Source organism: Brachyistius frenatus, unplaced genomic scaffold, assembly GCF_029030835.1.
Source record: "Brachyistius frenatus isolate BFR_SWC_R1_liver_20210118 unplaced genomic scaffold, ASM2903083v1 Contig_198, whole genome shotgun sequence".
In the NCBI taxonomy this organism is placed as follows: Eukaryota; Metazoa; Chordata; class Actinopteri; family Embiotocidae; genus Brachyistius; species Brachyistius frenatus.
The window spans coordinates 7,293-22,490 of NW_027210797.1; the positions used below are offsets into that span (position 1 = coordinate 7,293).

Below are 15,198 nucleotides of genomic sequence, written 5' to 3' on the forward strand. Positions count from 1 at the left end.
GAGACGCAGTAACATCAGGGATGTTAACAGGCTAGCACGCACGCAACAGATCTAACAATTGCCACGGACAGCAAGCCTGGCCACTAAAAGGCAAAAAGTATAATATTTGAATCAAGAATGGAAAACTGTGTGTGTCTAATTACAGCCACTAAAAGATCTAATGCCAAGTTTTACTTCACCAAAGTTCACAGCAAGCGGTCTATAAACAGAGAAGGTGAATGACCTGAAAACATCGCTTAAAAGACTACGGTGTGGCTGAAATGATCCACAGCGATGAGTCGGTTGACCCCAGTGATACATCCCAGCTGTAACTTCAGAGCAAGACCGACAGATGAACATTTAAATGACTCCTTAAGGGTGAACTTAAGTGGATACACTTAAGCATACACCTTTCTTGTTGATTTCATGCAGTGCATTTCATTGAAAAGACCGAATGCATAACACTTGCATGTGAACTACAGATAGAGGAAACGTGGAGGGAAGTGATGTGATGCAATGATATGTGGACACAGAAAATAAAGACACGTAAAGTAAGAAAATAAATTTCTGACAGATGTGAGGTGTGTCTGAGCTTCATCAACTGAACACTTAAAGAAATGCATACAGAAAAAAACATGCACATGCTGTTGAATTTAAGCTATTGTGATACAAAGTGTGTGAAGAGTATCAATTTGTTATTGTTCACAGAAGAAGCTCATTCAGCTGGTTTGGGAGGAGCTTAGCTATGTGAAATATAGTTACTAAACACGAGAAGCTCTCGGGCAAGTTCATTTTGTCAAATTATATCTCCGAGGGCAAAAGGTTGGAGACCCCTGCCATTGAAGCTGCTATATTATCAGTTATATCACAAAATCTTCCATACAAAGATGGCAAGAATTGTCAACCGACACGCCAACTATCAGAATGCATGTATTCTATCTGATTGGTTAAAATTAGCCATTGATAGACTGTCAGGCAGATGGTTCATCCAGTCACCTGCTAAAGTAGTTTTTGAAAGTACACTTTCCCAAACAGTTTCCAAAGACAACTTATTAGACGGAACTGTGTAACAAACCATCTGAGCATTAGGTTAGGAAAAGTCATGGTTAAAGTTAAATGTTAACAAAATCATGTTATCTATACATCTTCAGTGCAGTTTTTTTTTTTTTTCAGTACAGCCAAAACCACAGTCTTTGGTGAACAGAAGCCAGTTACAAGTGCTTAAATATCACCATAAAAAAAATGCCATGCTTCAGTTAGTTTGTGCAGTTATAAGATTTTAAAAGCAGATATTACATATAAAAGAAAAGGATTGTTTGCAATGAAAACCCCCTACTTAAGTTGATAAAAACATAACCCAGAAGGCGTTACCTACCCTAAACCCCCTTTTGCAAATAAGTAGTGTATAAATGTAGGTTTTAAGAGTCAAGGTTGTACTATATTTACTCAACATGGGTGACAAATTCAAGGACATGTCTCCTTATTCGGTGAAACTTTGTCCTGTAAATATTTATAGCAGGTCAGTTAAGTCATCACCTTCCTCGACCAAACCACGAGCTACAACATACCTCTCATGTAACACATAGATATTTCTTCAGTACCAACTATACAACTGCAATTGCAACCTTAACAAATTTATTTAAAAAAAATAAAAATAAATTAGTTCATTATACACTTTTTAATTAACCAACATTTCAAATCAATCTGCCCAGCGGGTGCATCACATTTGATGGGGATTTTATTTTTGAATTAATTTTACATTTTTGTGTGGACAGAAAATTTTAACTGAAACCACATGGTCTAACTAATCCACACTGGTATGAACATGTTCAGAGTTTTAGAAATGTCTCTTAAAATTTGAGATACTTCATTTCAAATCTTACTCTGTTTGTTCCAAAAGACCCACTTATTTCTACCGGTGGCGGTGACCCCTCCAACATCGAGAGAGAGAGAAAAAATATACTACTGTAACATGTAAAACATAAATTAATAACATAATAATGGTTTGCTTGTAAAATACATGCGGTAGTCTCTCAGCACCTGTAAGCATTCAATAAAAAAAAAAATTACAAATGATATTTAGTTAATTTCTGTGTAAATACATATTCTTCCTGGTACGGGGTGCCGGCCAAATAAGAGTGAACGGCAACTTCAAATGGAACTGCGGAAAATTCTGTTATTTCTCGGGATGGGATGAGTACTCGGCTGAAACGAGTATCCGGTGCCGATAAGGTACTTTTGAGGAGTACGAGTATCATCCGAGTAAATGCATCAATATCCGTGTTGATGAAGGCTTCTAACAGACACTAGCTGTGTGCACACATTGGGGCCAGCTACACACAGAGCCCCACCTCCTCGTTTACGCAGACTGCTGCAGCTTGAGATAGACACACACTCTGTCAGCATCCACAGGAATTAACAATTCGCAACTGTTCTGGTTAATTTTCAACCCTGAAAAGAATGAAACCTTTTCTCAGAAACACCATGACTCAGGAGAGGCTGAAGGCGCTGGCCATGGTATCAATGGAAAAGAAGCTGGTGACTGAGATGACTGACTTAAACTGGAGAGTCATTCAGAAATGTCATTCAGAGAAAAGCTTTGGGTAACTTTGAGGATTTCAGTGTAATTTGGTTGAAAATATCTAAAGATTAAACAATTAAACAAGCAATGCACCAAGAAATCCATAGTCACCTATTTTGACAATAAATTGATAGTTTATGTCAATCATTTAGCAAACAAAACATTTTCTTTCTTTTGCCAATGTGAGGACATTCCTGTTTTATATCATTGCACCTGAATATTTTGGGGGTTAGGTTGTGGTCAGATTAAATAAGGAACTGTATGGAAATTGTTAAATTGGCATTAGGGGTAGTGTGCTGAAATTTATGGTTGATTTTTTTTTTCTTTTTTTTTTTAATTTACCAGTGGACCATTTGGAGCCCCAACTCTTCCAACATATTTATAAGTAAATAACTTGTTTTTTTTAAACACCACAGACTTTTCAAATTAAACGCGGTTAACCCTTTTATACAACACATTTACCTTTACAATTTTGATTTCTATTATGTTACAAAGGTTTATAGATTAGTAAAAACAAGACAAGTTTCAGTCACTGATGTGATTACGTATTGTGTTTCTCAAAACAGGCATACTGTGTAAGCTCCATGAGCTACAGTGTCCAGCAAATGTATGTTAACCGTAGAATTAAATCAACAAACTTCCTTTTAGCTTTTATTTCATTCTGTTCATATGCAAATAGCTTAAAATAGCACAGTACTATCTTAACAGCAGATTGAAACTCACACTGTACTGTTAATATACGTTTGGATATATATCAATATATATGACACTTTTGGATATCTATATAAACTGTATATGCTTTTTGCATATAAATAGCGTGAAGCAAAAGCTTAAGACAGTCTCTACTTTTTTTCACTCGTGTTTTGATCTTCCCACTCTTCAGCAAAAATAGAAATGTCACCATCCCCTCCCTTCCATTTTTTTTTATACAGCCCGACGTTTAAAAACACAACTTAAGTTGTTTTTTTCTCCAATCTTAACTTTTTTCTGACATTCTAAAGACTAAATAACACAGAAAATAATGGCTAGACTAGTAGGCGATAAAAATGATAACTCACTGCATTATCTTTTGCTACCCTACTTCTAAAGTCTTAAGACATCATTAATGATGTTAGTGGACTTTATTGTACTCAACCTTATGCTGTCAACGGATACCGGATTGGATATGGATCTAAAAGGAGGAAAAGATGCTCTCAATTGATAACCCAACCAATAGTCATCGACTGTCTGGTCAATATGTGTGTAACTATGACGAGGGAGGCAGTGACCGATTATCGACTCGCCATCTCCCTTGGTACACTCTTTGTTTGGGTTCATTCTTCTTCTTCTTCTTCTTCTTCTTCTTCTTCTTCTTCTTCTTCTTCTTCTTCTTCTTCTTCTTCTTCTTCTTCTTCTTCTTCTTCTTCTTCTTCTTCTTCTTCTTCTTCTTCTTCTTCTTCTTCTTCTTCTTCTTCTTCTTCTTCTTCTTCTTCTTCTTCTTCTTCTTCTTCTTCTTCTTCTTCTTCTTCTTCTTCTTCTTCTTCTTCTTCTTCTTCTTCTTCTTCTTCTTCTTCTTCTTCTTCTTCTTCTTCTTCTTCTTCTTCTTCTTCTTCTTCTTCTTCTTCTTCTTCTTCTTCTTCTTCTTCTTCTTCTTCTTCTTCTTCTTCTTCTTCTTCTTCTTCTTCTTCTTCTTCTTCTTCTTCTTCTTCTTCTTCTTCTTCTTCTTCTTCTTCTTCTTCTTCTTCTTCTTCTTCTTCTTCTTCTTCTTCTTCTTCTTCTTCTTCTTCTTCTTCTTCTTCTTCTTCTTCTTCTTCTTCTTCTTCTTCTTCTTCTTCTTCTTCTTCTTCTTCTTCTTCTTCTTCTTCTTCTTCTTCTTCTTCTTCTTCTTCTTCTTCTTCTTCTTCTTCTTCTATGTCCCCAACGCCACCACCTGGAAATCAGTCCCTCTCCCTTTAAGTGGGAGGTGAGCTACAGGGCGCTGCGGACAGTGAGCGTTGGGAACCCAGACCAGCAGATAGAAAGTCGCCGAGAGTGAGCGAGTGCGCTAGCTGTCTCCAAAACATTTACGCACCGCAACAGTATTTCGCTTCTCTGTGTTCTCTAGCCGTCCTCTTAAAACCACATAACAGCCGCAGCGACCGGCTCTCTGCACTCTGAAGGACCGGGAGCAGAAGTCCGCCCGCATACCGAGCAGCCTCTGCCCCAAACCACCGAGCTTTGCATGCGGTGAGCAACTAAAGCGGGAGAGGAAGAGGAGGAGGACGGAAGTTTATTTTTTTTCCCCCTCTCTCGTGGAGAGCGCAGGGCGCACCGGGACTGGTGAGTGCGGGCTTGGTGATCACAGTTCATATAAGTCCTAAGCTTTATCGTTAAGGTGTTTCGGGACCTCTGCACAGATTAGAACTCACCGGGAGTCTTTAAATCAAGCAACATCTGCTTTGACAACTTCCAAAACTCTCTCGAATCTTAAGTGATATTATTGATTGTGATCAGTCAAATTCCGCCTCATCACTGAACTTCCAACTTCGAAAAACTTCCATTCGTTCTATCTACTTTTTTCACTCTCTCCTGTGACTTCTTTATTTTATTTTTTTTCCTTTCGAAATGAGAGCGCTGCCCTCCTCTGCTACTCAATTATGTAATGGTAATGAAAATGATGATTATGATGAAGATGATGGTGTCAGTTCTGTTGGCAGACCTTAATGAGCAGATATCAGCAGCTTCACCGAGAATAGGTACAGGCGTCAACATTTCAGCTAAGGCATAAACACCCTTTTTTTTTTTCTCTTCCCTGCTTCAACAGATTGTCTAAAGTTTGACAGTGAATAATTAGAAACTTCATCAAGTTTCAGAATGATAGAATGTGTCCATGTAGTCAAATATTTGTATTTTAAGAAAGGGCAGTGCTAAAAATGTTTTGTAAAAATATGTAGTTTTAAGTTATTAAGTCACAAGGCAAAAAGAAGATACAAAAAAAAAAAAAAGTGACTCTCGCTGTACAGTACCAGGACAAGGGTCCTTTAAGAATTATCAGCTGATGAAAAGTGTCCAAAATATGTCAGGTGTGAAACAGTTCACAGACCTGCTACCAGTTCGGAGGTGATATCTCAGTCTGGGGGCAGAGTACAAAGTATATAAACGCTTGTGGTCATTGTGTCACAGTGTGGGTCACACTAAACACCGAAATTGAGGATTTGTGTGGAAAAAGAGTGCGTGTGTGTGTGTGTGTGTGTGTGTGTGTTAAAGGAGTGACTGCGCCTGTCTTTACAGTGACTGGCTGCATACAAAGCTGTCCATCAGCGGGGAGTCCCTGACCTTTTTTTCTGTGACTCCTTTCTTTCCTTTTTTGCTGTTCATTCCCATCTTCACACCCCCAGCTGCTGTCACCTCTCTTTGTCTTTCCTTTTTGGGCTTGTTACAGAGACAGCACTGCTGAATCTCCATATCCTATAACTTTCATGCAAACACTCCCATTATGATCTTCGATCTCTCTACAGTTTGACAACAGGACCGGGCAGTGCAGACGTTAATAGTGTGTCTGCCAACACGGCCACATACGGTGCGCTATATATCTCTCCTAACTCTGAGACACACACTCGCACAGACGATAATCTCAAGGAGTGGTTTAGCATTTCACCCTTCACCTCCACCACCACCACCCTATCGTTGGGAACTTTGTCTTCCCAGGTGAATGGGTTCACGCGGGGGGGAAAGGTAACCCGGGCACCTACTCCTTCTCGTTCTCTGTCAGTTGGCCTAATGTCTCATGTCACAACCGTAGGAGATACTAGTTTCTTATTGGCTGGGAGGTGTCCGTTAGAATAATCTCCCTAGTACATCTTAAAGTAGTTTTAGATCAGAACGATTCTAGACAAACTCCAAAGGTAAGGTAGAGTGCAGTGTTTTCGGTACCGGAACTCTGTTGGAGTACATTTTAGAGATTATAACATGGCTTCTCAGGAGAAAGGGAAAGTGTTTTTTACTGACTAGTAAACATAATGCGTCTTTAAAGATTGCTAGGCCTTTATTTTTTCAGGAAAAACATGTACGTTGTGCTGTGAGTCACATGTAATAGGTGGTAAAGTGCTATAGACGTGCAGACCATTTACCATTGTGATTAAAGCTGATAAACATTTATATATTTAATTTTAGGTTATTGCAGATACTGTGTATTAGTATGGGTGTTTGTTGGCCAACAGGTAACAAGACATTGCAGTACAGAAATGAGAGTCGGCTTGAGGTCCTTTATAAACTGCTGTCACCACTTCATCATATGTTCACCAGAGGGCACTGGTGTGCACTGAAGTGCACTGTAAAATGTAAAATGTGGCAATTAGAATGTCTTTTGGTCTCAAAAATAAGAAAATAACAAGGAATCTGTATTGTATCAACATTGTTGGTTTCCGTTATTAAGCTCCAATTACTATTTAACACCAAAAATCCCCAATAAGGGTAATAGGTGATGGGCTTAAACTGGAGTTATAAATAAGTGATCTAATACAAATCCTCAACAGCCATGTTATAATTCCCATAATGCACCTCAGAGCATTCCAATATAGAAAATAAGGGGGTACACATTCTTTTTTTTTTTTTCGTTTCTTAGTTGTTGTTGTTGTTTTTTATATCAACGCATCTGGTTGTTCATGATATGTTGCATTTGTTGAATTAGTTGCCACTGCATTTTAAATAGCCTGCTTGTGAGTGTGTGTGTGTGCGTGCGTACCGTTTCCTATACTTTGGACATCACCATAAGGACAGCAGAGCAGACCAAGGTTTTTTCCCTTCTCTCCTGCTGACCTTCTATATCCTCTGGACATTGTTTTCTGAATCCTATTGAGTCCACAGAGAAACACCACAATAGAGAATAATGGTGTGTTTTCGTGTGTGTGTGTGTGTGTGTGTGTGTGTGTGTGTGTGTGTGTGTGTGTGTGTGTGTGTGTGTGTGTGTGTGTGTGTGTGTGTGTGTGTGTGTGTGTGTCGCTCAGCCTGTCCTTTAGCGCAGTGAGGCCAAGCCAATCACACAGAACAATACTGGGTTCGGGAAAGCCTTGTGATCTTTAAAGAAAACTCGCTGTATTGTCTCCTCTGAAAGAATCACAAGATCTTTGAAAGTTTACACACTCAGCTGGGTGATAAACACTTTGATAGTCGACTGTTTTATCCACGTCTCTGATGGTTGCGTTAGGATCATGGACCCTCGCAGCCATGTCTGTGAAACTTCACTCTGGTCAGCATCAGCACTTGACATCATTTATCTATCTTGTGCATTTTATTCTTTTTACTGCTTATTTGCCAGTTATTAAACAATATACAGTGACTGAATCATATTGTGATAATATGATGATATTATGTTATCTTGCTACAAAGTTTTGTTGTTCAAATTAATTAATCTGACTGAGGGATAATTTAAAAAAAAAAACAGATGAAGAGTTACTTTAAGTAGGCATGGTTTATAATGTATTATTTTTAGAGCTGAAATTGAATAAATAGTTGCTAATTGCTTCACTGAGTCATGTTTAACCACATATTGCAAACAGTGGCTTGTTCTGTTTGCATTGATGTTAAGATTTGCTGCTTTTATCCAGTTTTGAACTGTTTCTTATTTGAAGACAATGGCCTGGATTCTTGGAAACTAGAGTTTACATTTCTTTCTAACAATTTTAGGTAAAACAAAAAAAAGATAAATTCATTATTACCTTGTGAAAATAAGTGACAGTTGTGGCTATTTTTCTTTTAAAAGTCATTTTATTTCATTAGTCATTTCCCTTTAGTTAACCATATAAGAAGCACAGTCTGACCAGGTTGATTATTGATTTTTTTTTTTTAGACCAATACTGATATTGATATTTGTTAAACATCAAAGTTTGATAGAACCATCTAAACAATGTTAACGTGGATCCCATTGATTCAGTTTCCATTTAAATTGGTGGCCAAGATTCATAGAAATCCAAAACAAATCAAATATTACCTTCATAGTCCATATTAAGTTGTGACAAAAATCCAATTGGCAACCTCCGGGGTTTAAACTTAAAGTCAACGGTAAAATGCTGGGCTCCAAAAGCGAATCAATCCCCATAGACACCCACGTTCATCGTTCAAATTACAGGTGAAAAGGACGTGCTCCCCTGAAAGCCTACTTTGAGACATTCTGGGGGAGTTCTGAATCATCGTCCATTTTTTGACAATTGATTTGTTGTCAAGGTTCCTCAAAAAAATAATAATAGTAAAAAAAAATGCAATGTTTTCTTTTAATTTGCTCGTTACATACCAATTCAAAATAATCACAAGCTGCTACAACGTGCTGCAGCGATGGATGTGAAAACTTTCTCGGTTTAGCACCTCAAAAAAGACACTGAGGTTTTTTTTGGACAGTTGACTTGAATTGACCAAAACTAGTCTGTCATGATTTCAAGTTCTTCTGCAGATATTTTCATCAGGAGGTGGCTTAAAAGCTCTCTTACCGAGCTTCTAGCGCATGCAGTAAGAACACACACTCATAAGAAAGGCACGTCGCAGTGATATGTTTTACTATTACTGAATCTGTTAGTACTTTATAAACTTTATACATTATATTATTTTTGTGCGATGTTACCATTATTGCGCTGGGATAAGTCAATTAATCGATCACCACAACTATTTTATTGCTTTTTATTTGAATTATCATTGGTGCACTAGTTTTCAAGCAAAAAATTGCACGGTTGCGTGAATGGAATATATTTGCGTTGACCTGGTGGTCTGTACATTAAAGTAATGAAGGTTTATTGCTTAACAATTCTGTTCAGTTGGATGAACTGACTTCTAAGAATTATTCTCTTTGAATTGATCTTTCTATTTAGGCTTGACTTTTGGTAAAGCGGCTTCTGTTCTATTCTGCACTGTAAAAAGTGGATGAAGTGAGATTATTCAAGTTAATTCTTCACATCAGCCTTGACAAGAGTGTAATATCGCAGTCAACTTCTATCCCTCACCATATCCTTTTTTGTACTGTCTAAAAGCCTGTTCTTCTCATGTTAAGCCACCATGAACTGTGAACATGGAGTCTTTAGTGATTCTGAACATCACGATCACCAAGACCAATTCTAGTACATTTTTAGCGCAAGTTTTGAGAAAACTGCTTTTGTTAGCTGAGCTTAGAAATTCTTGGTCATCGTTTAAGCGTCAGTTGTGTTATTTTTCTTAATCTTTGAGCCAAACAGTTTGAAAGAGAGCAGTAATTAAATGCAGAGATATTTAACATTTTCGGAGAAGCTGTTTGAATTCATGTCTTTGTAAAGAAAACATAAAGGTGGAAGGGGTACTCATCTCTCAACGCTCTTCACAGGAATTTTTTTTAAAAACACTTTCCACCTGTTGCCTTTGTAGAGGGAAAGAAAAAGATAACTGTACACAGGAAACACACACACACACACACACACACACACACACACACACACACACACACACACACACACACACACACACACACAGAGAGAGAGAGAGAAAGAACACACAGTGGCTCATGCTGGGTGGCTAATAAAGTGCAAGTGTTATACTGAGGATGAGCCACTTTCAGAGACACGCAGAGACAGCAGCAGCCTCGCACACACACAATCCAGTCAGCATCTTCACATCTTAAAGGTAAGATCCCTGCTTTACACACACTCACACACACACACACACACACACACACACACACACACACACACACACACACACACACACACACACACACACACACACACACACACACAAAACTTAAGTCTGTGTCCCTGCTCTCAAGGTTAAAAATGTCTTGAAACCTTTTTATGTGTTTAATGCACTTTAAAAGCATCTGATAAGTTGTGTGTAAAAGCAGTAACGTATTTGTTTAGGTTTCTATTCTATAAAAGCTCATTGTGTCCTTCGCATGCTGTTCACTTACATTCTGCCAGCTGCGCTTTGAATGTGCTCTCACTCATCTGCGAGTGCCGTCATAAGCTCATAATAACGCACTCATAATGCGGGAGTGAAGCCCCGCGCTCTCGGGGCTGGCTATTTATCAATAGCTGTAAATCAGTTTTGAAGAAGAAAGAGCGGAAGCATTCTTGAATGCTCTCCTGCGTTTCTCATGCTACTTGTGAACACTTTCTAATCCCTTAAAACAATTTCCAAACTTTTCTTATGTGCATGCACGCCTATGTTGAACGCATGTCTGTTTATTCAGCACGCGATGTCAAAAATACAAGCTCGTACAGGACTAAGGTGTGTTTCAATTGATGTAGAGGTTAGAGGGAAGCTTTTGTTGGGAAGTATGCAGTGAGTTTTAAGCACTAACTACAGGCTTCTTTTGTCTCACTGTTCCCATAATGCTCATCACATAACGGCCCTGTATTGTTTGGGAACCGGGGCATGAATGAGCAGGTTTTTCAGTAGCTTTTTTTGTGCCTCTGAATTTTCAGAACCTACAAACGTATAATGAGCAGATTTTGTGTTGATCATAATAAAAGTGGAATATTAAATATAATTAAATACATGGACTGATCAAGCTCATGCACAGTTTGACATTTCACCCCTCCACAATGACAAAAAGTCCTTTTAATGTTTCTTTTACTGCTTTCTCAGTGTTGACCAGTAAATTTGCATTGCCATCAGAGAAAGTCATGCAGACAGATGTTTTTGTGTTGGAAGATAAACGTATACGCCACCCTTTTTCCAGCCGATTTGTTTATTTCTGCGCCGATCGAGAGAATTCACAACCAGTCTATTGATACACAAGCTTTGCTTGCATGAATAAAAACATACCTGGTTCCTGGTTCATTTACATGACTTTCCCCCACACAACCCTGCTCTGTTGTGAAACATTGATTACAAAAAAACTAAACACAACACTCTATACTTGCTTGTTATGTGTGTTGCCCGTGTGTGTAGTGTCGTTTGCAAATGACCAGGAACCGTTTGTGCCCAACAACATGATTTGCATTTTATTTTGAAAATCAGTGAACTCTAGGATGGCAGGTAACCGTTTTGTACAAGATGGTTGCTTTTTAGACTTTTATGGTATATGTGCAACATATGAAACAGGCCAGTTGCCTTCTGACAGACTTCTTTGAACGATAATATCATTATGTCGTATTATTTGTGTTGTGTTTAGATGTTTGACACTTCTTTTGTCATCCAATAAAATGGAGAAAAGTGAATTTGCAGCATCTTCTGCAGCAATATGTCTTTAAAATGTGATCCTTTTAGTTGTGACAGTAAACCATGTTTCCAAAAGAGCTCAGAGGTTGTAACAGCTGCTTTTCTGCTTTTATTTCCTGCTTACTTAAGCTGAACATAATAACTTCTTAAAACCACACACTCACTTTTACGTCCTGTGCAGTGCGGTGTTATCTCTGACCCTGGCATATGTCCCCCATCATTCTCACTTTGAATTCTAAGGCATTAAACCTATGAAGTTACCACAAAAATAAACACAAAATGTCTGTATTACATTGCTTTCCTACTGAATAAATACAAACTGAGCTGAAATAGTGTACATCAGTGGTGGTAAAGCTGTGCATTGTCCTAGCACATCAGTTCCAAACACCAAAGTTTTGTTCTTACACATACTCACTTGTTTGCTGCTGTCGCTGCTGTTTCTCTGCAGTAAGATAAGAATTTCTTTCTGTGTTTTTAATTCTTTTTCATGTCTGAGTTTTATCATTGCTTGAAATGTAACACAATTGAAGGAGAAACCACCCAGATAAATTTCTGTCCGACTTTATCAGCCTGTCACCTCCAAAAACAAAGACTTCCGCAGCCTGGAAAGAATTGTGAACTTTCTCTTCAAGTTTTAAAATTATTTTTAGATTAGCCTCTGATCTGTTTCATTTGGAAATATTGTCACAATGTAGCAAATACTATTTTACAAGCAACGTGTCAAAATGGCACCATTCAAATACATTAACGAATAAAAGAAACCATTAAAAAAAACACACACAAACAAAGTTAATACAAAAAAAACAAAAAACTTTCCCAAAACAAGTGGGCACTGTTGTTTTTAGAAATGTTACTCAAACAGCAGGAAATAGTGCATTTGTTGGGGACTTTTTTTCAGCTGTGAATTAATACACATTTGTTCCTCTAGTGAAAATGTGTGTGTGTGTGTGTGTGTGTGTGTGTGTGTGTGTGTGTGTGTGTGTGTGTGTGTGTGTGTGTGTGTGTGTGTGTGTGTGTGTGTGTGTGTGTGTGTATTGAGTCACAGTAAAGTACAGTGTATGTTTATGGAAATGAAAGATGTCACTCCATGCAACAGTGTGGCTGATGATTATTATTTTCTTATGTTTTTGGAAAACGGTGGTGCTCTGTTGCACAGAGGACCTAAAAATGTACACAATTATTATTATTAGATTACAATAATTGTTAGTATAGGTCTTTTTGTGGAATTTATTTACCATAAGACAAATATAGAAAATTCCCAGACTTATGTTTGTAAAGTTAGCTGATGGGCATAAGAAAATATTTGATTATCAGCCCTAATATTACAGTTTTTCCACAATCGCTAATCCACCCTTTTCTCAAAACTGTAAACAGAAAACCCAATTTTCAAACAACATTCACAAAACTGCTACTGAGCAGTCATTACACAGAGCACCAAAAAAATAGAAAACACAAAGTTCAGGGCAATGTTTGTTTACAATACAGTAAATGCATTTTGAATTTCCCCAAAAAAGAAAGCATTTCATAACTCAACGGATCCAGCATTTCCGTACGGTAAAAAAATATAGCTGGGGAAAAGGACAAACACTAAACGTAAATGGGAAGATGTTCCATCGGTGGAGATGGTCAATAATGCAAAGGCTGACACTGTTGAGTCCTTCCAAAATTTGTAATAACTCTCTGGTGTATTTTACACAGTCTTAACGGTGTTGTTTTGAAGGGTCATGTCAGCTATGAGAGCCTCTTGCTGTTGGAAGAACACAGGTGTCCTTCCACCCTGCGGTAGAAGCTTATCAATTCTACAAAAAGTGAACGTGCAGTTACAAAAATATAGGTTAGTACGGTACAAACACTGATGGACTTTCCCCTAGTCTCCTTTACTCTATACTGGCGAAATAATGTACTGAAACATCTGTTTACAGTAGTAATGTAAATTTTCAACGACAGAAATTGTATCTCTTCCTTGAATCTCTAGATCATGGTGGACACAGAGAATCTGCTGATGTCGGGTTGTAATTTTTTGTTCCGCTTCCCTCAGTGTCTTTCCACGTGAAGAATAACATCCTTCAATCTATTACACTAGCTTGTGTTTCATTAGAAATTGCTCTTCCTTGACCCCTCATCTTCTTTCTCATACCCCACCTCTTTCTCTTCCTCTGCCTCTCTGATAGTTTCTGTCTTTGTCAGTGAAAACAGTCTATGGTTTTGCCAAAAGAGTTTGTGATTCAATAAATGGGTTTAGGGCACTGAGTGTTTGGTTCAGAGAATGGAGTTTAGTGTTGTGGCGCTTCAGAAAAACTGTAAAACGCATCCCGCCATAATTTTGAGAAGGTTTCAGAGCGTGGCACACCTTTGTGGCACACATCCTGAGGCTAATATGATTAGAATGGATGCAGAATTGTTGTGGTTCATTTCTGTTGAATCAGATTACGTAGTTGCAGTTGGGAATTTTTAGAACAGGTTCAACAGCATTCGTGTTTACTGACTTGTTAAAAAGCCATTATTCACTCTTTAATTTAGAATTTTGAGTCTGCGAAAAACCCTCCTGTGGCCTATATAGAGAGCATGGACAAGCAACTTGTCTGGTGGTAATATTTGAAAGAAGTGTAATAGTTGAGTAGTTCCCATTGAATATCTAACACTGTTTTTGATTGAAATGTCAAACCCTCATACGGTGAGGGGAAAGGAAAGTTTATCATACTGATTAAGTATTTTTGCATTGTTATGATACGTTGTTATTATAAAATATCAAATATAACTGCTTCACATACTATATGCATTTCAACCCTATAATTGCTAGTGCTCCCTTACTGTTCATGTTTCCGGCTTTCATCTGTCTGTGCTTTGTGAACTGACATCGGGATTTGAATTACTTTCTCTATGAACCCAACATAGGAGTCAGTGAAGCATACCTTGATTTTGGTTTTTTTCACTTGTGCTCCTCAGTGCTTTTCTATTTTCAGACAAGATCCACATGTAAGTGCTGTGTTGCTGGGTCTGTGGGCTGGGCCGGTGAACGAAGCCAGGCACCGTGTCATTACAGCGGTCAGCTCGCAACTTCAGGCATGATCTCCAGCTTATTGGAGCTGATTAAGACCTATGGCACTAAGTTGTTTGTAGCATAACACCACACTTTTGAGACACAGGCACACACATACACACACACACACACACACACACACACACACACACACACACACACACACACACACACACACACACACACATATATATGTATATATGTATGTATATATATACACGTGTGTGTGTGTGTGTGTGTGTGTGTGTGTGTGTGTGTGTGTGTGTGTGTGTGTGTGTGTGTGTGTGTGTGTGTGTGTGTGTGTATATATATATATATACACACACACACACACATACACATACACACACACACACATACACACATACACACAAAAAGACCTCCTACAGTTTCTCAATGCTGAGATGAACAGGCTCTCAGCAGAATCACCTGTTGTGCTCCTACTGCTCAAAGGCGTTTCCAT

At 38.2% G+C, this 15,198-nt stretch overlaps 1 protein-coding gene across 3 annotated transcripts in view; it reads left to right on the forward strand.

The window, feature by feature from the left end:
* Positions 1-4,574: 4,574 nt before the first annotated feature.
* The window catches only part of sox13 (SRY-box transcription factor 13), a 48,551-nt gene continuing 37,927 nt past the window's right edge, over positions 4,575-15,198 (forward strand). The window contains exon 1 of one of the 3 annotated variants that reach the window (XM_069718764.1): positions 4,575-4,858. Coding sequence is in view for 1 of the 3 variants with exons in the window: in XM_069718763.1 (XP_069574864.1) it covers positions 4,761-4,765 (5 nt within the window). In the remaining 2 variants the exon portion in view is untranslated. Of the gene's footprint in view, positions 4,859-10,008; positions 10,157-15,198 lie in introns of those variants that run through there. The other 2 variants (XM_069718763.1, XM_069718766.1) reach the window with 2 other exon arrangements.